At 50.3% G+C, this 23,489-nt stretch overlaps 2 protein-coding genes and 1 long non-coding RNA gene across 9 annotated transcripts in view; 2 read left to right on the top strand and 1 right to left on the bottom strand.

Annotated features, from left to right (window-relative positions):
* The first annotated feature begins 459 nt into the window (after positions 1-459).
* On the top strand, positions 460-6,294 carry RELT (RELT TNF receptor). The gene is made up of 11 exons (XM_088158729.1): positions 460-2,221; positions 2,403-2,460; positions 2,747-2,830; positions 2,915-3,069; positions 3,152-3,237; positions 3,493-3,726; positions 3,889-3,969; positions 4,057-4,138; positions 4,219-4,404; positions 4,478-4,601; positions 5,108-6,294. The coding sequence occupies exons 1-10, from the start codon at positions 2,076-2,078 to the stop codon at positions 4,563-4,565; spliced, it is 1,200 nt and encodes a 399-aa protein (XP_088014855.1). The 5' UTR covers positions 460-2,075; the 3' UTR covers positions 4,566-4,601; positions 5,108-6,294.
* Positions 5,912-23,489, bottom strand: part of FAM168A (family with sequence similarity 168 member A) — a 129,111-nt gene continuing 111,533 nt past the window's right edge. For 4 of the 7 annotated variants that reach the window (XM_088158695.1, XM_088158705.1, XM_088158713.1 and 1 more), the window contains 6 exons: positions 21,195-21,275; positions 16,396-16,521; positions 14,074-14,216; positions 12,803-12,977; positions 11,286-11,415; positions 5,912-10,579 (listed from right to left, as the gene is read on the bottom strand). In XM_088158695.1, the coding sequence (XP_088014821.1) occupies positions 11,303-11,415; positions 12,803-12,977; positions 14,074-14,216; positions 16,396-16,521; positions 21,195-21,275 (638 nt within the window). In that variant the 3' untranslated portion in view covers positions 5,912-10,579; positions 11,286-11,302. The remainder of the gene's footprint in view (positions 10,580-11,285; positions 11,416-12,802; positions 12,978-14,073; positions 14,217-16,395; positions 16,522-21,194; positions 21,276-23,489) is intronic. The other 3 variants (XM_088158718.1, XM_088158726.1, XR_015801073.1) reach the window with 2 other exon arrangements.
* LOC148224658 (uncharacterized) lies at positions 11,413-22,532 on the top strand. Its single transcript, XR_015801090.1, has 5 exons — positions 11,413-11,805; positions 11,891-13,301; positions 14,593-15,539; positions 21,461-21,575; positions 22,371-22,532. It is a non-coding gene; the product is annotated as an uncharacterized LOC148224658 (long non-coding RNA).

Consider the following 23,489-nt stretch of genomic DNA (forward strand, 5'->3'; position numbering starts at 1 on the left):
CGTGGCGGAGTCTGGGGTTGAGCTTTCTGCAGCTTTGGGTTGTGCAAGGAAGGGGGGTCTGGCGCTTTTTGGGATGCTCGACCCCCTCTGTGCCCTAAAAAAGGTGTGCGGTGTTTTTGTCTTGGCCTTATCCCTAAAGCAGAGCGCTGGGGGAGCTCCTGGAGCCTGCAGTGGGGTGCGCTGGGGAGAGCCCCGCGGGTCCGGGAGGCTGCGGCTGCTGCAGCACCAAAGTAGGTTAAAATAAAGGGTGGAGAGGAGAAAAAGTAGGTTAAGGAATACTCAGCAGCAGCTGCCTGGGGAGAGAGGCAGGAGCCGTATCGGGTCTCTCTTTATATTTTTTTTTATTTTTTATTTTTTTTTAAATTTTTTTCCCGGAGCTGGAAAACCCCAGGGCTCCGAGCCAAAGGGCCGGGGATGCTGCGGGATGCTGCGGCGCGGGGCTGCACCCCGGCACGGGGCCGCTGCCGGGGCTGGGCGCCGTCCCAGCGCTTCCCCCGGGATCATCTGACTTTTAAGGCTGGAATTTAGCGGCGGCTGGGTTGTTGCCGCAGCTCCGATGGGACCCGGGGCTGCGATAATGCCGAGTTTCGCTCCATCTGCCGGACAATCCCCTCCTTGTCCAAGGCTGTCTCCAGCAGCTGTTCCCCAAAGTTTTCCCGAACAGTTGCTGCTTTTTCCCTGTGTTTGTCTGCAGGAGCCGTCGGCTGAAACCCTGTTCCCCCACGGGGAGGGGAAGCCCTCGCTGGAATCCCAGCGGGCAGTTTTAGGTTACAAATTGAATTAAGGGGGGCCGCAGGGCTCATGTGACTCGGAGGGATCTGGGGAGGTTTCCAAAACCAAGTTGCCTCTTCTGGTGTGTTGGTATTGATTTCACCAGCCAGGTGGGTACGGGTCTGGTGGAGCTTGGAGGGTCCCCAAAAGCAGCCAGGTCTGGCACTGGTGGGGTTATTTTTTGGTCTCCTCTGGTTCTTGGAGGGGCAAATTCTGTCGGTTTTAGGAGTGTATCAGGGCAGCTGGGCTTCCCAGCATCACCAGCTGAGGGTTTGTGCATACCCCATCCTCACTTGGGATGGCCCCGAGCTGCCCCCAGAAATGGGTGCTGAGTCCTGGGCAAAGCTTCAGTGCCAACCAGGGGCTGGCACCCTCTGGTCCCTGCACCTCCTGCATCTCTATGGCAGCGTTTTGTTCATCTGAGGGATGTCCTTATTCCCTGGATTAAGTTTGGCATCGGATCAGCTTTAGCCTTGCTCCTGGTGATGTTTAGATCCAGTTATGATGATCTGGAATGCTCTGGTGAGCCGGGATGCTCGTGGTCCCTCAGCCACGGTGGGACCTTCATATCCCCTCCTGATGCCACTTTGTCCCCAGCAGAGCTGGTACCCGGCCATCTCGGTGTGTCCCTGAAGTGTTTGAATTCCACAGCTCCAGAGAATTAAAACGCTTCACGTTAGGTTTAAACCCGAGTTTTATCAGATTACAGGGTGGAGAGCTCGCACGGGTACCAGCATCCCTTTGTCCTCGAGGGGCACGTCCCAAATCCCGGGGGATTCAGGAGCTGGGCTGGCCGGCTGAAGAAGTGCTCCTGTACTGGGAGCTGCTGGAGGGAACTGGAGCACGGGGGTGGCTCATTTGGGGTTCTGCCATCGTGTCCCAGCTCACGTCGTAGAACCACCTGGCTCAGCCCCGCTGGCCCCCGGGACCCCTCTCACGAGTAATTAGCTGCATCTCGGGGTGGTGCTGGTCGCTAATTAGGAGACACTCGTCAGGCACAGGCTGTAATGAAGCTCTGCCGGGGCTCCCACAGGACCGTGACGACCGGGGGGGAATTTCCATGCGGGTGGCAGGATTTCCATGCAGGCAGCAGGATTTCCATGCGGAGGCTGGATCCGGGTTTGGGTTATTATTTATTTTTTTTTCCTTCCTTCCCCTGTGCTGTTAGCATAGATTTTAATTTTAACAACCAATTGCTGAGCCTGAAGAGAGGGGATGAGACTTGGGGAAAAACCTCTTGTTTTGTTCGAGTTTTTTTTAAATATTTTTAAAAAAATTTTAGTGACTTCATTTCCTTGTGACAGATGCAAAAGGATTTCCTCTGGAGCAGGAAAAACCTTTCTTTAACTTTGTTTACCATCATCTGCTCCTTGCATGAATGGTGTGACTCCACTGCTGAGGTTGGTCCTTCTCCAGTTTGGGATGAAGCTTGGGATCTCCAAGGAAAGGGGTAATGCTGGGCATTCCATAAAATCTCTAAAAAAATCTTCGAGGGATGGTTCAGAACTGCTGCTGTAGGGATATTTAGGCAGATGTCTTGGAGCATCCCAGAGGGGACAAAAAAGGCCCCCAGATTAATTCTCCCGTGGGGTTTTCCCTGGATAATGACCACAGTGCTCCCCCTTGGGCAGGTCTCCCTGGGTGATGAAGAGGAGCAGGATGCACTGGTGGTTGGTCACTGTCCTGGGGGTGAGTATGGCCTCGTCCATCCCATTCCATCCCATCCCTCTGCTTCTCTGATGCTCAAACACCACCCCATCGCCGTTTAGGACATGAGGATGGGTTTGCATCCCTCGTGGTGCATCCAGTGAGTTCAAATCCCTCATCCCACTGGAGACAGGCCGTCTGCTGGCTGTGGGCCAGGCTAGAGCGTGGCAGCAATGGCATCACCCGTGACACGGTGGCATCTGCCACCGTGCCACCGCCGGCAGGGGAGCCGCAGCAGCCGGCCCTGAGCTCTCTGATGCTCCCCCAGGTGCTGAGCAGACCTGCCCAGGAGAGCTGCAGTGCCCCGGAGCAGGGGACAGCGGGATGCCCGCCCGGAGAGGAGCCCAGCGGGGTAAGCCGTGCCCACCCGCGGCAGCTCCCCCCGGAGGGACGCTGCGGGACCCGCCCATGGCTCATCCCCTGTTCCTCACCGCAGGATCCAGCGGGGACGTGCCGAGTTTGTCCCCCCGGCACCTTCTCCCTGGGGAACGCGTCCTGCGCCGCTCATACCCAGTGCCGGGCAGGGAACAGGGTCCTGGTGACAGCGGGGACCGCGGCGAGCGACAGCCGGTGCGGAGCCTGCCTGCCGGGGTGAGCCCAGCCGGGGGACGCCGAGCCCCAGCCCTGCCCTCGCTCGGGGGTCCTGTCCTGATCTTCCCCTCCCTTCCCGCAGGTTTCACAGCCCTGGAGGGGAGAGGGAGCCCCGGGGCCGGTGCCTGCCCTGCGCCGCCGCTCCCCGCAGCACCCCGGGGTGCCCAGGTGGGTGCTGGAGCCGGAGGTGTCACCCCAGGGCTGGAGGTGATGGAGGAGCTTGTGCCGGAGATACCAGAGGATGTGTCCCCCTTGGGATGTGGCACGAGGTCCTGCTGGGATGTGGCAGCTGAGGACACCTCTGCTCACGGCACAAGGAGCTCCTGTTTCCCTGGGGTCCAACCCTGGTGCAGGGCTCCTGGGGAAATGGGGTAGAATCCCAGCCAAGCCCCTCTGCGAGGCTGATCTCGTTCCTCCCGACAGGCCGGCGGCGAGCCCGCAGCCCCGAAATGCCGGGCAGGGCACCGGCAGCCAACGGGACACGAGTGACCCTGCTGGGTGAGGAAGAGGAGGAGGCAGCAGCAGCACAGGCTGCCGTGCTGACCGTCGTCCCGGTCTTCTGTGCCATGGGATTGCTGGGAATCCTGGTCTGCAACCTGCTGAAGAAGAAGGGTTATCACTGCACTGCCAGCAAGGAGCCCCAGCCCGGCGGCACCGGTGAGCCCTGGCTGTGCCATGAGGCCTTTGGTGATCCCACATCCATCTCTTCTTGCTCAGGCCGTTCCTATGGTTTCTTGTACTCCTTGTCCCAGGGCATCCTGCTTGTCCTTGGGGTGCCTTGTCCCCCATCACTGAGCTTTCCTTAACTTTTGCTTCCAGGTCCCAGCTCCATCTACCAGCTGGAGGATGCCAACGAGGACACCATTGGGGTGCTGGTGCGGCTGATCACCGAGAAGAAAGGTCAGGGGTCCCTGGGAAGGGGGAGGAGGGGGTGACCTGGGCCACAGCCTCGTGACCCCCGACTCCTTGGTGTCCTCCCACACACAGAAAATGCAGCGGCACTGGAGGAGCTGCTGAAGGAGCATCAGAGGCAACAGCTGATGCCACCGAGCTGTGCCCCCCTCAATAAGTGAGAGTCCCCTAAGGCTGCACTAAGAACCCCTCATGGTGGTACCACCCCCAGGCTGACGGCATTTCCCCCCTCCCCAGGCTGCACCTCCTGCCTCAGTTTCCCCCCACCTGCCACCACCAGCAGCACCTGCACACGGTGCAGGGACCGGCCCCGTGTGCCCGCTGTAGCCAGAAGTGGCCCGAGGTGCTGCCATCGCTCAGTGCCACCAAAGTCCCCAAACCCGGAGCTCATCCCAGCGAGGTGACCATCCTCTCCATTGGCAGGTAAGCAGGGACAGGCCCCTGGCGTGTGTTCCCTCTGCGCGGGGGGACAGGCTGATGTGATGCTCCCCAACAGGTTTCGGGTGTCCCGGATCCCTGAGGTGAGGAGCGAGGCGGGGGCTGAGCCCCTCCGTGGTCCCCTCCCCGCCGGCAGCGGGATGTGACCCCTGTGATGGAACAGCACCACCGGTCCCCACCAGGTGAGGATGGTGGGGAAAGGGGATTCTGAGAGCTGGAAAATGAAGCACGAACGCCGTAGGGACATAGTAAGGCGGGAGGGAGGGGGTGTCCCTTGCTGCAGGGATGATGGAGGGTGCTGGCAGGGCCTGGCACGGGGTGGCACAGCTGGGGGCTGCTCCGTGACTCATGGGCAGCTGGACGGGCTCACGTGCCCTCGCTCACATCGCCGTGTCCCCTCCTCCAGCAGCACTGCTGCTGTGACCATCCCGCTCTGAGTGCCTCCTGACATGGACATGGAGGGGCTGGAGTGTGTCCAGGGAAGGGAAAGGAGTTGGGAAGGGGCTGGAGAATTCCTGAGGGAGCTGGGGAAGGGGCTGTGCTCTTAGGGAACAGGGACAGGAGGAGAGGGAACAGCTCCAACAAGCTGTGCCAGGGGGCGTTTGGGTTGGGTGGTGACAGCCATGGATGAGTGACACCAAGTGGCTCCATCCCGGCTCACCTGTGGTCCATCCCTTGTCCTTCACAGCAGGCAGCTGGCCTGGGGGCTGCCTCAGGGGTCAGTGGCACCCGCAAGGACCCCGTGGAGGAGATGGAGGACACTGGGCATCGTGTGCAAGCCAGTCCTGCTCAGAGCTGCCAAGTGCTGGAGGTGGCGGCTCAGCTGCTGCTCCTGCCACCAAGGTGTCCCACAGCAGTGCAGCAAATCCAGCGTCTCGCTCGGCTGGTGAGAAGGATTCTCTGTCCCTGAGGCCTGATGGTGGCCACGGCCTGGTGGCCTGCTAGACAATAACTCCAGGAGCTGCGACGCCAGTGCTGGTGGCCACAGGAATCATCTTCTCTGGGAACCGTGATGCCACAACACAGCTCCACTGGAAGCACAGAGGACACTGGGTGCCGTTTCATGGTCACCCTCTGGGTCTGTTGAACTGTCCAGGACCATCATGAACTTCTGATTTCCCTCCATCACCTGGTGCCAGCACTCAGCATCACAGAATAATGAATCACTGGATCACGGAATGATTCCTCCCTTCCCAACAACCCAGCTGGGGCACAGACTGCTCTGGGCAAAGCTGGTCTCCTGCATCCATCCATCCTCTCTCCAAAGTCTTAGTTCAGGAGGACATGGTGGTGATGCTCACCATGAAGATCACACATTTTACTTTCCATAGGAATTGCCTGTCTTGGCCATGTTGGGATCACTGGGAATAACCCACCCAAGGTTGGGTTGGAGACCATCAACCTCAACCATCAACCCAAAAATGGGTTTATGGCTGGTCCCATTCACCTCTCCACAACATGACAGTGCCAAAGAACCGACCACCAAACCCTCTCGGGCTCTTTTATTTATTTATTTAATTTTTTTTGGAAACATTTTAATAGTTATCGAATGTTCTACATCTTACAGTAAATATCGTACAGTTACAAACTCTTGGCTGAAATCTGTCAGGGAGATCACGACCTGATCTTCAGAATCAAAACCAGAACAGAAAACAAATGGGAAAATAACCCCAAATTTACATTTCAGATGGACAAACTGTGGCTGTGGGGCTCTCCAGGGCATCAGTCCAAGGCCATGTTCCCTACACACCTGTGAGATGTAGACTTGGAAGACGTGGTTACTCTTGGGTTTAAAGTTTTTTTGTTGTTGTTCTTTCAGGGAATTTTTTTTAATATTTATTTTTATTTAAGATGTCCAATAATACTTAAAAACGAGCTGGTCTGACGTTCGAAATTAATTTAAAATTAATTTAAAATTAATTACATAGAGGAGTGGGAGCCTGGTGTGGGTTGAGGCCATGTTGTGGGAATGGGAGGGTTTGGGTGTGATCCTGCACCTTGCCATGCTTCCCTACAAATCCTTCCTCTGATCCTGAACCCCTTAGCCCCCAGGAAAATTCCATGTCTTGCAGGAGGATGCAGGGAGGCTGCAGGTGGCCATGTTGCATCAAGATAATTCCCTACAAGCAGCACAATCGAGCGTTTGCAAATGGGAATCGCTCCTGTCAAATCACATATTTTGCTATTCCTGCCCTGCTAACAGTCCCACAAGTTCTTTTACCCGATTGCCAGACAATCTCCAAGGGCCATGGTGCAACATGCCACAGAAATGCCTTTTCCAAGATTTCTTCCCTCCCAAGCTCCATCACAGGCTTTATTTTCCTTTTTTCCCTAGGGGAATGCTAACACACAGCAGAGAAAATATTTGGAGGCTGATCCAAGTGAAGGGAAGAGGGTCACCACAGTTTGGGGACGAGAGCTGGAGGGCCTGAAAACATTGGTAATGTAAAAAAAAAGAAACCTAAACCAAAAATACCTGGATTTAGGGGTATCCAGCAGCTCTTATTGCTATTGTTGGCTGGTTGGATTTTACCAAAAGTAAAGCCTTAAATGTTGTTTTCCACCCCCTAAAATACCAGGATCCCATTTCATGCCCTCCAGCTGGGAACCAAATCATCTCACATTTCCTGTGGGGATGCAGGAGGGGATGGCAAGGAGTCAGGGAGGTCTCTCTGGGAAGGACCAGATTCAGTGGGATGCCAATTGCTAGAGGAAAACCTGATGCTCTGAACATTCCTCATTAAAACAAACCCTTAAATAACATTTCCTGGGAATTACATCCCAAAATTGCAACAGTGCTGAATTGAGTGGTTTATTATTCATAAAATGCAGGAGCAGATCTTTGCCTGGAGGGTTCAGCCACTTGGAGGCACGATGGCCTCAGGCTTCAAGGGCCTCTTGGGGTTTGGGGGTCACCACCACCACTAAAATCCTATTTTCCCCCCCAAACCTCAGATCATTGCAGCTTGTGTTTTGAAGAAAAGGTAAGGGCAGGGATGGGTTAATGGTTCAGAGTTATTTTCCTTCCTCTTTAGTTGGAATTTTCATCTCAGACACTTTTGTGGCTGCTAAGGATGGTTTAACCCCTCCTGCTCTTCCCCACTAATGCCTGGTGTGATCCTTCCCCGTGGAAAACCCTTTTCCTTAACCAACATCAGCAAAGCTTTGCTGGAATGAAATATTTGAGAAGCTGGTGGCCTCCACCGGTGTCCCCCACTGTGACCTTCCCAGGACCCTCACTTAAGCCATGGCCTGACCAAGGGAAGGATTTGGGATGGAGGAAAGGGCAGGGAGCATCTCCCCACCACTGCAGCCCCATGAAGCCACCTTGGGAAGGAGCTACTGAAGCCTGGCACTGTGTGGTGACCCCAGAGCCGTGTGGTGGCCCTGGGTCACCAAATGTCCTCACTAAAGCCTCTGGCCTAACACGTGGCAAATACTTCACCTCTCTACACCTTGGTTAATGAGTATTTCTGCCTGGGAATAAGGGGATGAGGAGCACTGGACCTGCTATTGATCCAAGCAAAGGAATTAAAGCCCAACTGCCCTGTGTCAGTGGGAGCACTGGGTGATCCACCACGCTCGACTCCTGGGCTTTCTCCTCCACCGTTAATGTTTTTTTTTCCTTCCAGGAAAAAGCCCAACATCTCCTTTCCACACATAGGCCTAAAGTTTAGCAGTGGTTCCTAAAGTGGTGCAGGGTGTCTGGGACAGTGGTGGGATGATGTCTGTTGGGAAAGGTGGCTTGCAGAGCCCAGGCTGGGATCCCAAAGCTCGCTGGACCCCACAAACCAGAGTGCCATTATGTTGGGAGACCTGACTCAATGCTGACAGACAACTCCTGGTATGTAATACAAAGTCAATGTGAGAGGGGAAAACAGGGCATGTCAGAAGTCTTCAATTCTTAGGATTTACTGGGCATTTTTTGGCCCAAGTTTAACTGCAATGTGCTTCAAACAGTGGAAGCACAATGTGGTGGTGTTATTTCCCAAGGTCCTGTTGCTCTTTACTAATCCTTGGCTTTGCCAAGCCAAATGGGGCCCACTGATTATTGGCTCCTTTTCTCTTTTTTCCTTCTCCTGTCCCTCTACACAAACCTGAAGTCCAGCCCAAGGCTTCCCTTTCCCCACCCCACAGCACTGGTGTCCAGTCTTCCCCCAGTTGTTCCCCTTGAGGCTGAGGAGGTCAAGCAGAGCTTTGCTCTAGATTTCCTTCAAAACCAGCACAATCAACCAAATGACCCCCAAACAGAAGTGCCAACACCCAACCTGACAAACCACCCGGGAGCAGCCAGTGGGAGGGAAAGTCCCCCTGGGATCCCTAGGCTTGTTTCTGCCTACCCTGGCCCATGCTCAAGGGAAGGAGCTCCAGGAGCTCCTCCCAGTGGTGGCAGAAGCTGAACTGGTTGACTCCACTGAGAGCATGGAACACTTTTGGCACACTTGAGGCAAGAAATCAAAATCCGACCACGCTTTTGTCTTAAAAAAAAACCACAATAAAATCCCAAAAACCTTGTTTCTACGCTGGGTTTAGTGACAAGGATTTAAAAACAAACTGGCCACAAGCATTGTCTGCAAATCCAAACTGCCTTTGTTGCCCTCAAGACAACTTATTGCTCTACTTGGACATCCCGAGGGGGATGTCACCAGCTTCCTGTCCACATGTCCCTAGGTAAGCCAGACCCCCCCCAAATGACCCTGATGCCCACAGCCTCTCTGTGCCTGGTGTCCTCCATCCTGGTCCATATCAACTGTGGATCACCTTCCCTGCTGTCACCTCTTCTCAGGTGCCTTCCCATGAAGAAGACAACGTGTTTATTGCTATTGCTTCCTCCCTTCCCACTTCCCTAAGCAGAGCAGCCAGACATCATCCCCCTCCCTGGCCTTTTTCTATGGTGCTGGTATTTGTGCTTGGATGAATATTTCTCCTAGAAGTCTTGGAGCTGCGACCCAAGGAATGGGAAGGGGACACCTTAACTGCCAGGGCAGCAGCGTGGTTTGGTCTCAGCCCTGCCAACACCATGGATGCAAGGTGAAGCTATCCATCTTCCCTTTGCTCTGCCTTGAAGGCTCCTCTCCTTCGACCAGACACCCTCTTTTCCCACACCAGCATACTCTGGAGGAGCTCCTCAGACCAAACCTTGAACCTGGAGAAGCTCTTCAGACCAAACCCTGAACTGAGAGAAGATCTCCAGCTCAACTCTTGGACTTGAAGAAGCTCTTGAGCCCAACTTCTGGACATGTCCTTGCTTCCCTCAGCAGCTTCCCAGCACATCTCTGCCTGCAAAGAGCAGCTATGCAAGGAAGGAGCCTCCTTCTCCCCCACACTGCCCCAGGATGTGGCTGAGGGGGAGTATCCCGTTTTCCCAAGAGGTTCCAGATGCTCCCAGGGCACTCATCTTCCTGCTCCTCCCTTCCCATCACGCATGATCCATTTGCCCAGTTGGAAAAAGCAGACCAAAGACCCGCTGGTGACCAGTCCTCGTGCTTCCTAAGACAAGTGTGTTACGTCGCTAATTATATTTATATTCTCTTACTCCTACAAAAAGAAGGGATGAGTTCAGAATTCCACTGCAGATAATGCATTTATAATCTATCACAACAGCTATCTGGAAGACACCAATTTTCTTGTAATATGTTATGGAAGATTGAATAATTTATATTCTTCAACTAAAAATACCCAAACCAAATCGGAATAAGCCTGCCTACCAGCGCTGTGCTTTTCACATAGTACCCTGAACATCAACCACTCTTACTAGCCAAAAAAAATCTAGGCTCTTGTCAACAACAACGACAACAGAAAAATAACAAAAAGAACCCAAACAAACAAGAAGTGGGGGGATCTTTGCACCACTCAGCTGGGCAATGCTGGAAAAGTGAAGAGTCTGAGCTTTCAAATGATAGGACCGAAGAGAGAACTTGACTATTGCTCAGTGTCAGTATGTGTGTTACACAATTCATGTGGGAGGGGGAGGAAGGGGGGAAAAAAAGAGGCAGAAGATTAGAAAAAGCAGCTTTTACAAAAACCACTAAAGAATGCATAAAGTGACCTTTGCACTTTTTTTTTCTTTTGTTCTTGCAAACAGACGAGGCGCTGCAGCCCAGCGGCCACAGCACCGATGTAAGACTTGTGTAGTTGCATACAATGTTTGACTCCGGATCTGGAAGAGAGCAAATGCATTAAAAATGGAGTTAGAAGGATGTTCTCCTCCTCTCTGCAACCCTGTACCACGTGGAGCTGATCCATATGGAATTTAACCATCCCTGTGGGCAATTTCTCAGGCAAGGGAGCTGGGAAAGCAGCAGCTCACTGGTGGTATCCAATGCAGAGGATTACAAATATGCAGATGGGATGCTCCATGCTAATTGCACACCAATTTAGGAGGGGCAGGATTAGCCCAGTAGTAATTTGTGTGGCACAGAGAGATTTTAGATAACCTCAGGGCTGGATGGGATCTCTGTGCAGCAGCATCGTGTTCCCATCAACTGCCTGTCCTGGTAATTGGGCATGATGGGCCAAGGGCTCCAGGAACAAGCAGCTGGGATTTCTGGGATCCTGAGCATGACAGCAACACACAGGTACAGGCACAGCAACCCTGGTGCTAATGAACAGTGTGATCTCCCAGCAGGGGAAAAGAAATATTCCAGTGACATAAAGATGGGGAGGGATGAATGTAGTGATAGGCTGGGCTAGTGGTTTCAAACTGCCAGAGAGTAGGGCTGGATGGAATTTTGGGAAGCTATTCCTCCCTGTGAGGGTGGGGGAATGCCCTGGCACAGGTTCCCAGAGAAGCCCCATCCCTGGAAGCGTGCAAGGCCAGGCTGGATGGGGTTGGGGGCTCACTGAGAGCGAGAGGCAGCACTCACATGGATTGGCCAGTGGTTTACCAGTGTGGAGGTACGTAGCTGTAGGTGGGGGTTCCTTGAGCCCTGTACGTTGGCACGGACACTGGATGTGCTCCGATGGCGGTGTGTTGGGGGGTGGTCAACAAGGTTCCTGCAGGGACACGGACACACACTTGTCATGGGGCACAGGAGGTGGCACCCGAGGGTACGATGCTCATCTGAGGGGCAGGAACAGCATCACTGCCTCCTTTTTCCTTTTCCGTTTTCCCAGGTCATTCTTCTGCCTGCCAGACCTGATTCGAAGGTGTTGGACCCACGTGATTGGGACCAGCCAGCACCACAAAGAGAATAAAAACACCTGAAGCTCCAGCAGATTTTCCATCCTACCTCTGGCCCTTAACCTTAAGGGTTTTCCTTGCTTTTTTCCAATGTTCCTTGTTCCTAAAGAGCAGCAGCAGAGCTAGCAACGACCTGACATCTACCTGCTGAAAGCACTGGGCTTAACTGTAAATCACTGCGGAGATCTGAAACAAACTGGAAGGTATGAGGGATACATGGGCGATGAGGAAAAAATCCCAACACGTTTCCAGGGAAAATTGAGATGAGCTTTTTTTCTTTTTTTTCAGTCTGCAGCTGGTCAACAGAAGGATTTTAGGTCAGAATTTGCACAGTGCCTTGATAGGAAGGGAGAACACAGCCCTGGACTACTCTGTTCTGGGAGCAACTGGGTGCTCAAACTAAATTCTCGGTTTCTGGATATCTCTCTACAAATGTTATTAATGAAATTCTAACACATCCCACGTGCATTAATTACATTTATCCACTTCTCAATATAAGCAACAGTAATTCTCTCAGAGTGGTTCTTGTCACATCCAGGCTGCAATATCTCTGCTTGGAATAGGGATTGTCCCCCTTTGCAGACTGCTGTTTCACAGCTAATGCAGATGCAAAAGGATGAATGATGCATTTTGTGGCATAATTCAATATACAATCCTAAGAATTGTTAAGGAGAAAAATACAGGCTTTGGAAAAAATAAAACCAGCCCCTATCTTAATGAACTATCAATTAATGTGCTAACAATTAATTGCAGTAAGAATCTGCACATAAAATGTGGAGGAACTGGGACAGATAAAACAAGATTAGCATTCATTTTGTCAAACAAAAACTTAACAGTAAGTGTCTTTAAAAAATGAGCTTGAGAAAAATACAACTGCTTGAGGATGGACCAACCCAGTTATTCCTTCACTTATGGAATAGACAGAGGAAAGAACAATATATTTATGGATACAGAATAATTTATCTAAAGATGCAGGAGTGAGCCAAACCAAAGGTCTCCTCTTCTGAGTCAGATCAGGATTTGGGGCAAACTACTGCATTTTTGCCTGCAAAGGAGCAGTAACCAGCGAGCAAAACCAGAGGGTGAGCAGTGAACACCCTGCGAGGCTGAGGCAGCACTCGGAGGAATTTTTTTTTGTCCAGAGGGGAGTTATTTTTTTTTTTTTTTTTTGTCAGAGCACGGGGAGGGTTCCCTGCTTACCTGCTGACATGGCCATGGTGGTGCCAGCGACCATGCCCATGGCCACGCCGTTGGTGCGGGGCGCGGCCACCGGGGCCGGGTAGATGGCCGAGGGGATGCTGTTGGGCTGCACCACCGTGGTGTGGTGGATGACGTGGGGCTGGGCAGCGTACACGGGCTGGGTGTAATAAGCTCCCTGTTGGAAAAGGGGGGGGAAAAAAAAATTTCCATCACTCCAGGTTCTTTTGCAACCTAACGAGTCCTTGATTCTGGAATTCCAGCGCTGCCCAAGGGTGCTGGTGGCTGGTGTTTGCCATGGATGAGCTCCTGTGCCTGGAGACCTGAACCTGTGGATGTGTGGAGTGGATGAGGAGGGAATCAACAAAGAGTCAATCCATCCAGGACAAACCATTCTGCCTCTCTTTGATGGGATGAAACAGGACACAAACAATTGCTGGTGCAGAAAAAGAAGAAAGGGATTGGAAAAAAGGACAAGCCATGGTTCTTGGATGATGCAAAGGTGATTTGGTCCAGGAACTGTGTCATCTTCTTGGGTTTCCAACAGGGCTCCAAAATCCAGGCTGCCAAGTCTCACAGGGTTTTGAAACAAGGGGAGAAGGATGCATGGGAATAAATGGGGGCAACAGAAAAAGTTTCACATGCAAAGTAATGAAAGGCCTGACATGAGGAGATGCATGAGGGAGAGAACTGCTGTCCCCAGGACAGGCAGCAACGCTGTGAGGACCTGCAAACCAGGCACGGGAGGAAAGAAAACAAGGATTTGAATCAGCAAAGGGGACATTTTACTGTGCATTAGTGAAAGCCATTAGAGAACCTCTGAAGGTCTGGATTAAGGGGAGAATGAGGTGCAGGGCAACAATTCCATCACTTGTTTCTTTCAGGAGCTACAACGGTTCACAGGACAAATGGCAGAATCTGTGGCTGGGGTCAGAGAAGAGCCAGTGTGCAGGGGTGGGTTGGGCCCCAATGGTTTATTCAGTTCCTGGTGACAGTGGAGCAGTAAGATGCTCCAGTCTTAGCAAGGCACAGGGAAATCCCTCCATGAGATTGTAGCTGCTGGAAAAGTTGAATAATCAAGATAAAAGAGGAGGAGAAAAGCCAGGGAAGTTGTCTTACATTGCTCCGAGCAGCTGAGGATTTTCAGTGGGAAGGGATATCAAGGTGATACCGGCACCTCCATCCCACTGAGCTGGAGCTGCTTGGCCAGAGAGGCTTGCAGGAAGCTCAGGTTCTGCTGGGGCATGGCTGAGGGGCCGGGAGGTGGCACCTACCTGGGTGTACAGGTTCTGCTGTGGGTAGGCACTTCTGATGGGGTACATCGCGGTTTGGTAGGGGTTCGGAGACGGCGAGTAGGGAGGAGGGGCGTTGTTACTCTGGGTCGGTGGCACCTTGTAGGGAGTCCCCGCAGTGTACCCTGCCAGACACAAGAGGGTCCCAGTCAGGGCCTGGAATGGCTGCTCAGGGCTGCCAGGAGGTCTGGGAGAAACCACCCTGTCAGCAAATGGGCCCCGAAGACCAACTGCGAGTCTTCCCAAGCGTGGCTCAGCCCAAGCAGAACACTCAAATATAATTAATTTATTTACTCCACCGGTGTTCAGCAATTAGAGAAAGCCAAGATTGCAAGTCTAATATCCAACATCATCCTCCAAGCACTGAAACAGTGCAAAGAACACATGGAGCTTTTAGCAACTCCCAAACATCTTCTCACCCCCTCCTGATTACTGCAGATTGGAAAAATAGGTGTTAATTAACAAAGGGAATAGCTGTGACTTTTTTCCTCACATTACTAGGAGAGCAACCATCTTTGAATGAGAAGTGGACAAGGTTTGAAATATTGATCAGTGCAGAAATGATGCCTCCTTCAAAAAGACTCCTCCAGAAACTCGTCACCCAACCAACCTCCTGTTTTTCCATCGAATGGATTTTTTTCCTCTATTCTGAACTCATTTTTTTCAAACAAAGACCTCAGAGGCTGCCAGTTCTCAGCATCACACTTCATTTCTGAGGGGTGTCTAGAGGTGTGGACCTGCTCAAGCTGCGTGGTTTCACCACTTGGAATACCAAGGCTTGCAGTTGTTTCCTGATTGATGAATCACGGACAATTTATCTCCTATATTAAAAAGGTATTAAAGATAATAACCCAGGCAGATGTAATCTGCTGTGTTTATAAACTGGGGAAAAAACAGAACAACCTGCAGGTAAAACAATGTGAAACCAAGGTTTAATGACACAAGATGATGGAGGCTCCTCTCTGTCTGGCAGATAATTTTAAAACCTAATTATGACTAACACCTTATTAGGATTAGGCTGGCGTGGCCCGTGCTGCTGCCGCTTTGTGGTTCAGCAGCAGCAAGCCTTTAAGCTCCAGCTTCTATTAAAATTGCTGATTAAATCCCTCATGTCACTCGAGAAATCTCAGCCTTATTGATCCTGCAGCTCACAAGTGCCCTGGATTGCACAGAAATGTTTTTCTATAAAAGGCTGCTTGGAGGGGAAAAGAGCTCAGTGGGGAATTTTGTGTTGCCATCGCCGCTTGTTGCCAGGGTTCACCACAAGCAGGATTCCTCAACTGGGCAAGGAACTGACTGATGTCCACATCCAGATTCTGCCCCTCTGCCTCCAGCCCTGGGGCCAACAGCAGAAGGACGTGGAGCTGCTGAAGCCAGTCCAGAGGAGGCTACAGAGATGCTCCGAGGGCTGGACCGTGCCTGGTGTATAGCCCCTACCCCAAGGAATGGTAGGTACATCCCTTTTCCAAAAGAAAGTCTCCCAAAGGATTTTTAAATATTTCTTTTTAATAACTCTTTAAAATAGATATATATTTCTTCCTCTCACCTTGCTGTGGAATTGATTTGATTTAGTAGGAAAAAGGAGTCTGGAGTAGCTGGAAGGTGAAGAACACTCTGACCCCATGCCACTCATGCCCCAGATTTAGCAGGGAACAGTCAGGCAGGAGCCAGAGGACACTCTACATACCAGGGAAAGCATCCCAGGGTTTATCAGGGAGCTTATCAGCCCTCCTGGAGGCACTACTTATCCTCTTCAGGGATGAGATGACAAGGCTGCACTGGAAAAGCCTGTTTGACTGCAATCACTAAACAGCATCTCCTCCCCCTGCTCCTGCTCAGCCAGCCTGGGTCACAAGGTGGGAGTTTCAACAGTGTGCCTTGAAAATCAGGCTTTATTTTGGAATTCTTTCCATTTTAAGGGAATGAGGAATAATGTCCCTTTGGAGATAAACAGCTGTGAATAACCCCAGGTTGCTCCCAGGGATCAAACACTCAGCTAAGAGAGAGGTTTCACCTTCTCCACTGGAATTCCTCTGCAGGAGCAGCAGGAGGGTCAATGCTCTCCTTTTCATGATCCTTCACGGTTTTAATCCATCAAAGCCAGGTTGGATGGGGCTTGGAGCAACCTGGTCTAGAGCAAGGTGCCCATGGAGGTTGGAACAAGATGGTCTTAAAGTCCCTCCCAACCCAAACCAGTCTTTGATTCAGTGATCCCAAATAACTGTCCACAAATCAACCCCCAGCATGGGAGGCAAACAGGCACAAACCAACCCAGTAAAAGCCCAGAAGGAAAGGTTTATTTACTGAATGCTGCAGAAGAAGCCTGGTAGGTTCTGTTCTCGGTGCCAGTGTCCACCGGGAGGTGGAAGGTGCCCTCGGTGGCACAGGACGAGGAGGTCTGGGGCCAGGCCTGCTTCATCAGAAGTGTGGCTTGAGTGGAGACAGAGAACAGGTGTCACACAGAGCAGTGAGGAACAGCTTCCCACACTTATGTCACATTGGAATCACCTCGCTAATCTCTTCCCCTCAAGATCCTACCCCCATGGAAGGGACATCACACCTTGTTCAGGGTTTGGAAATCTTCCTGGAGTCCCAAGGCTGAGCAAAGATGTTTCACACCCTCCACATCTGCTCAGACTGAAGGTACAGCTGTAAATCTGGAGTGTCACAGGGCTGGAAGTTGGCAATGAGGGATTGAGGAGGGTGAGGAGGAACTGGCAGTGGAGGAACAGCCTGCAGCAGCACGACACATCCTAGTGGATGCAAACCCACTGCTGCAGGTCTGCTGCTCCACCAAACCCTCCTGAGACTCTCCTGCACCCAAACAGGAATGGGGAGCATGGAGGACACTCAGCAGTGCTGCTTTACTAGCCATTTTCAGCTGTGGGAGATACTCATGGGTGTGAGATCCACCTGGATGCTGCTCCACTGCTGGAGATGTGGAAACCTGCTCCTCCCTCCTCCTCCTTCAACAGAAAACCAGGAGGTTTGTGGGAAGGCAGAGATTCAAGCCCAATTTCTCCTCTACTCAGTGACTGATCATTTTCTGCTCCAAGTCTCTGCCCTCTCCCAAAGGTTTGGGAGTTATTAAGGATTTCCAGGCTGCCTTGCTTTATTTTCCATGGTAGGCTGCACTCAGGAACATCACACCAGAGAGCAACTCCCAGCACTGCGACAGAAACATTCCTTCACTTGTGCTTTTATTCAGAATCAGATTCACTTTTGCCTCTGGATTTCACAGAGGTTTTAATCTCTGAGACTGATGAGACAATTCATTCCAATGTTACACGAATCCTTCCTCTGTGCTTTTCCCTCTCCACATTAAACCTGCCACAAAAATCAAGGCAATTTGGGTTGGAGAGGGCTGGGAGATTGCCATAGCTCTGCATGTTCTTTATTAAATCATGGATCCTCAGAGACTCCATCACTTAAAACTACACAAAAGGTGGATCAAGGAGGCTTCCAGGAACATTAATGCCTCCTGGTCCTTTGCAATAATCCACAGGGATCACAATCCAGCCATGACTATCTAATATCATTTCATGGCTATCTCCAATCAGTGTCTTCTGGATTTGGTTTATCCTCTCACCTAAATATAAATAAAAGAAAGAGTTTTTATTCATTATCAAATTAATCCCTGGCAAATCAACCAGTGGTAACTGAGCAAACAATGTAAGCTGTGGGTCTCTGCAGCACTGGGACTGCTCCTTTTTCCTGACAGGACCTTTAGATGAGGTGGGAGTGTTCAGGACATATTTGAAGTGGAAAAGACAAAAACACGAACCCTTTCAAACCATTGCTTCTCTCTGACAACCTCATTTGTGATGGATAGAGCCTGTAGCCTTGAATGAAGTTTGTAATAAGCTGAATTCCCCAGGCAGTCCCGTGCCTGAGTGCCTCAAAACAATGGGAACATTTATCCTTGGAAAGCCTCGTGAAGCACTATAGGATATTCACGTCTCCAGACCCCACAACACCCCTTAGGGGACCCACTGGTGTCCCCAAAGGGTTGATGGCACCTCTAGAGGATGGTTCAGAGCACTGCTGATGCTCCAATGAGCCTTTCCTCTGGGCAGGATCCAGAAGCAGGAATGGAGAATTGGAGCCTTTGTCCTGTGCCATGACATTCCCACACAGATCCCTAATTTCTGAGGCTGATTTTAGCTCTGCTCTGTAAGGGCACTACAGCAAAGCCATTACTTCTGCCCTACATTATTAATAAACACAGCTCCAGCCTCAGCCAGCCTCCACGAGCAGAGTGTGTGTCCTACTTTCAGGAAAATAAAAAGGCAAGCTTTAATGAAGGAAGTTAAAACAAAACAACCAAGAGGAAGATAGAATGCCTGCGAGGGAACATGCACCAGGCTTAATGAACACATACATAATTTTATTTTTTTTTAATTGTGTCTCTGCAGCAGAGTGAGTTTAGATGCTCATTTGTGCATACTTAAAAGGGATTCTTTAAGAACAGTGTCCTAAAAGAACAGGCTTATTGCAAGTCTGAGTTTGCAATGCTGGTGTTTTGCCTTGTGTCCCTCCCCCTACAAATGGTGGAAAAATGCAGCAGGAAAATCACACAAGGCAGCAACTTGAAGTGGAATGGAAAGGAATTGACAGAATCACAACACGTCCTGAGTTGGGAGGGATCAACGAGGATCATCCAGTCCAACTCATGCCCTTGCTTGTAGGGCTTCTTGGAATAATCTGAGGAATAATTTAACACCTTTTGGGCTCAAACACCAGCAAATATCCATTAAAAACCTGGCACTGGGAGAGGGATAAATCAAGACTGGCTTCAGTTACCATCTCCCTTTACTCACTGGAGGACTGGACCAAGGGGACTCCAGACTTCTCCAAGTTCCTCTCCTTGTTTCCTTCTGATGCTGTCACAAAGCTTTGGTCACAACATCATTTAATCTCCCATGTGGATCCCAGGATTTTGGGAACCACGAGGTGAAGAGAAGAGCAGGAGCATTGCTGACTTGCAGTGAGGCATCAGGGAGTGTTTGGAGAACATCAGGGACAAAAGTGGGTGGGATTTGAAAACTGGAATTATCTTTGCTCAGGGGTTGATTTTGCATGGAATCCAGCAAAAATCAGGAGGTTTGAGGCAAGAGACATCTGCGAGTGAGCAGGAGCATCTTTAGGGTGGAGCAGAGAGGGTGACTGAGCTGGGAAAGAATGGTTCTGTCCAAGAGACCTTGCTTGCAGTTACATCCCAAGAATTCAGAAAGCACAAGCTCTTCCCACTCTTCCCAACCTCTATTCCAAGCACTGTTGAGGGGAATGTTTCTCTGGTTAATCTCCATATGGAGAATCAGATAAACCCTTGAATTGTGGTTGCTTTTTAGTGAGCTGGAGGGATTTCTGCCAGCAGGTACCACCTCCTTCCCAGCCTGGGAGCTTTGGAACAGGACCTTGTCCATGGATGGGATGTTCAGGAGCAGTAATTCTGCTGGGAACATGCAGCATCTCTTTCTTTTTTAGACTCAATGTCTAAAATCCCTTAAAAACACATTTTGAATGAGTCTGCTGTTTCAGAAGTCCAAGATTTTAACTCCCAAGCTGATTCCCAGTGTGTTTGAAGGACACCAGGAGCACATTCCTCCCCAGGTTTTTTCCAGCCTCCTGTGTGACAGCAGCTCCTTCAATTTGAGGAAACACTCTCTGTACTGATGAAGGTTTTAACTCAGCCACTGAACCACAGAATTAGCTCAGCCCAATTCCATTTAACACAGTTGAGGATGCTGTCACTCTGTCACATGTCCCCACTGCTGGGAGATTTTATGGCACTTATTTTCCATCAGTTAGCTCTCAAAATCTCTTATTTTTTTTCCTCCTGGAAGTCTGCTTTCCATTGACCACTGAGAGACCACTGAGTGTGGTGCTGGGAAGTCCTGAGCAGCAAAGTCTGCTCCTGCTTCCCAGAGTGGTTAACATGGTTTAATATCATGCTGTGATATTAAATTGTATTGACTTCAAGAGCTGTAAAAATTGTTTATAACAGAACTACAGAATGGTTTGGGCTGGAAGGGACCTTAAGGACAATCCAGCTCCAACCCTGTGCCTTGAGCAGGGACACCTTTACCTAAGCCAGGTCTCTCCAACTTGGCCTCAAGATTTATGGGAAACTCTATAGAACTTTGAGCATTTTCATTCCAATTTTAATTTCTGAGTTTTAATCTTCATAGTTTCCTCACTAGTTCAGTGCTTGGCTGTGTTACCCACTGGAAGGTTTTTATTTTCCATGCAAAACCACCTGTCAGCTCTTTGGACATCAGGAGATTTCCAAGATGGAAATTATTAAATGGTGTCTAAGATGTACAAGAAGCAATGCAGACTCTCCCAGAAATCCCCAGCCTGCAGTGATTTGGGGTTTCCTCTCTCTTGGGTGTTCCCTTGGCCATCTGCCCTCTCAGTGGAGGAGTCACTGCCTGAATGACTGGGGACAAGTGACATTTTATAATATCCAGGCCAAAATGCTGGAATGCTGCAGTATTTACATTCCTGGCTGAGCAGGGAGAACATTGCCAGCCTCTGGCAGGACATGCTACTAATAAATTTATGGGCTTTTTCTTATCCTATGGAGTTGTTTTCATTTAATCCCTCCATTGTTTTATCCTTCAGGGGATTTTGAGGGTGGCCAGTACAAATCCAGGGGAACAAAAATTGTTTCATGTTCCATGTTAAGGCTTTAATGGGAAGAAATGCAGCTAAAGACCTTATTAAAAGCACATAAACCCAAACAAAACACAACAGATCTCTTCCAGAATCATCCACAATAAACAGTTTTATGGAATATGTGTAAACTGTGATGTGGAGAAGAGAAAACCAAAAGATTTTGGCAACAAACCCCTCATTCCTGTTTCATCAGCCTTGGAAAACGCCTGAGCCTGGGGATCCACTGATTTTATGACAACTGGGAGACTGAAAACTTGGCAATTAAGGGGAGAGAGTGTTTAGCAAGACTGGCACAAAGTCCAGCTTTGTGTTCCTTATGCAAGCAGCTCTTCCTGCTGCACATGGAGCTCAAAAGGCAGCTCCATTTGGAAGTGTTAAAATGTTTTTCTAGGAATGTTTGAGGCCTTTTTCAGTATTTTTACCTGGGGCGTAGCCAGGGCTGCTGGTTGGATACATGTTGGGATTGTAGGCTGGGGCAGCAGTGGGATAGCCTGTTGGATAACCTGAAAGGAGAGAAAAACAAGAATTAGGATTTTATCAATCAGTCAAGCAAGGATGGTACCCCTGAAAAGCAATAAACACCCTGTGTGAGCACAGAGGCCACCTGGGGAAAACACAGGTGGATTCTGTGAGAATAGGAAGGACCATGAATGTGCTCCACATCAACATTTCACCTTCATTCCTGTAGGAAACAAGGATCAGAATGAAGAATGCAGGTGTGCTCACTGTGTGCTCACTTTGGAGAAAACTGCTGGGAAAATCCCTACTCTGAATCTATGAAATTCCATACTCATGGAATTCAGGTACAAAACCCCACTGGCACAGCAATCCTGGAAAGGTTTTCCTGGGCTGCTTGGCAGCACTTTGGAGAGCTCAGCACTTGCATTAAGCAGAGTTTCTTGCTGAAGGGGAAGGCAGGGATCCTGCAGGAAAATATGCCAGCCTTGTATTCACCCATGGCTGCACAAGTGCCATTCCCAGGAGGGAATACCTGCCAGGCCACCTGGAAGGAACACACTCGGACCCTTTGGAGCCATGCAGGGTTTAATGAGCACTTTGGGGAAGGTTGCAGAGCATCCTCAGCTTGCATCAGCCTCACTCAGAGAGGTCAGAGGGAGTTCAGGGAAATTAAGTGATCGAAGTGGGAGGCTGGAAATAATGGCACACCCCAGAGCCTGTGTGCATCCACACAGTGCAGGTGTCCAGCATCCAACTTCATTGGAAATTCCTGTCCTTTGTGGAGGCCACAGACACAAGCTCTGCACCTCAGTCTGCTCCTTTTCCACAGAATCACACAATGTCCTGACCTGGAAGGGACCCACAGGATCATCCAGCCAGACACCCCAACAATCCCACTCTGGGCACCCCTGGCAGTGCTGTCCAAACGCTCCTGGAGCTCTGTGGGGCTGTGCCCATTCCCTGGGGAGCCTGGGCAGTGCCCAGCACCCTCTAATATCCAACATAAACCTCCCTGGCACAGCTCCAGCCCTTCCCTGGGGTCCTGTCACCAGTCACCATTTTGCTTTTCATTTCCTTCAATTCCTTGCAAGTTTTCCCTATGGTAAAGAGTAACACTCGAGTAACTCCATCCTTCTTAGGTGCCACTGAGTGCATCCCCCTCAGAGTGAACAGGACATGTTAATCCTGCTTTGCTGGAGGACAGTTTGGCTATTCTGTCACCACCCAGTTTATCTGTGTGTCCCCTTGGCCATCATCCCAGAGCAGAGCCAATGGAATGACCCTTGGAGAGGGTTTCCATGCCAAGCCCTACTGATCCTGGCTGTTGGCTGCCAGCAAAGACTGGAAGGAGGTAATTACCAGTGGATTTACACCCATCTTTTAAAATATTTTATTTTATTAAATAAAAGTAAGCATGAGTTGGTACTTTCCTCTTCTGAGCACCAAAAGAGCCACAGCACAGTCCCCCCCCTCCCATGCCCCAAATCCCACTGCTCTCAAACCCTGGCACCACTGACTTCTGTGGCAAAATGTTGAGGTTCATTCGAATAAATCTAATTCAACAATCATGACCACTGTACTGGAATAAATGACTGGATGTTCTACCCTCTCATTTTCATCAGTGATATATTTGGCTTCTAAATCAGGTTAATTAAAAATTGCTGTAGTTAATGTTGGATAAGCAGCAGTTTAACAGATTTTTTTTTTTTTTTAGGCTACACAGAACCATGTTGTCATATCCAGGAATATCTAAAGCCTTTCAGCAATCAAGAAGCTCCTTAGAAAGTTAGTTGCAGATGCAGTGATTGCAAGCAGAGCATTAATGGTGAGGATCTTAAATCAGAAATATCCCTTCCCTCCAGTTCATTAGAAGATAACCAGGTCTTTTCCAGGACATTCATTGCTCCACATTCTTCCCCTTTTCTCCTGACAATCTGGCCAGGGGTGCTAAACCAGCTCCAGCTCACTTCTTGAAGTGTATTTTTCCTAAAATTCTCCCACTTGTGTTTCTCCATGAGGTTTTAACATTCTTGGCACATGCTTTAGTGGAATCCCAGACTGGCTGGGGCTAGAAGGGACCTCAAAGATCACCCTAATTCCAGGGCCATGGGCACAGAGGATGATGGCTGTGTGTGCCATGGTGTCAGGAAGTCCCTTGCTCATTTGCACAAGTCTCTTGGAACTCCAAGAGGTTTTTCTGAGCTTTGCTGCTGGAAAATCCCCCCAAATAAGCCCTGAATCCCACAGACTGCTACAGT

The sequence above is a fragment of the Sturnus vulgaris genome, chromosome 2 (genome assembly GCF_052056855.1).
Source record: "Sturnus vulgaris isolate bStuVul1 chromosome 2, bStuVul1.hap1, whole genome shotgun sequence".
NCBI classification, from domain to species: domain Eukaryota; kingdom Metazoa; phylum Chordata; class Aves; order Passeriformes; family Sturnidae; genus Sturnus; species Sturnus vulgaris.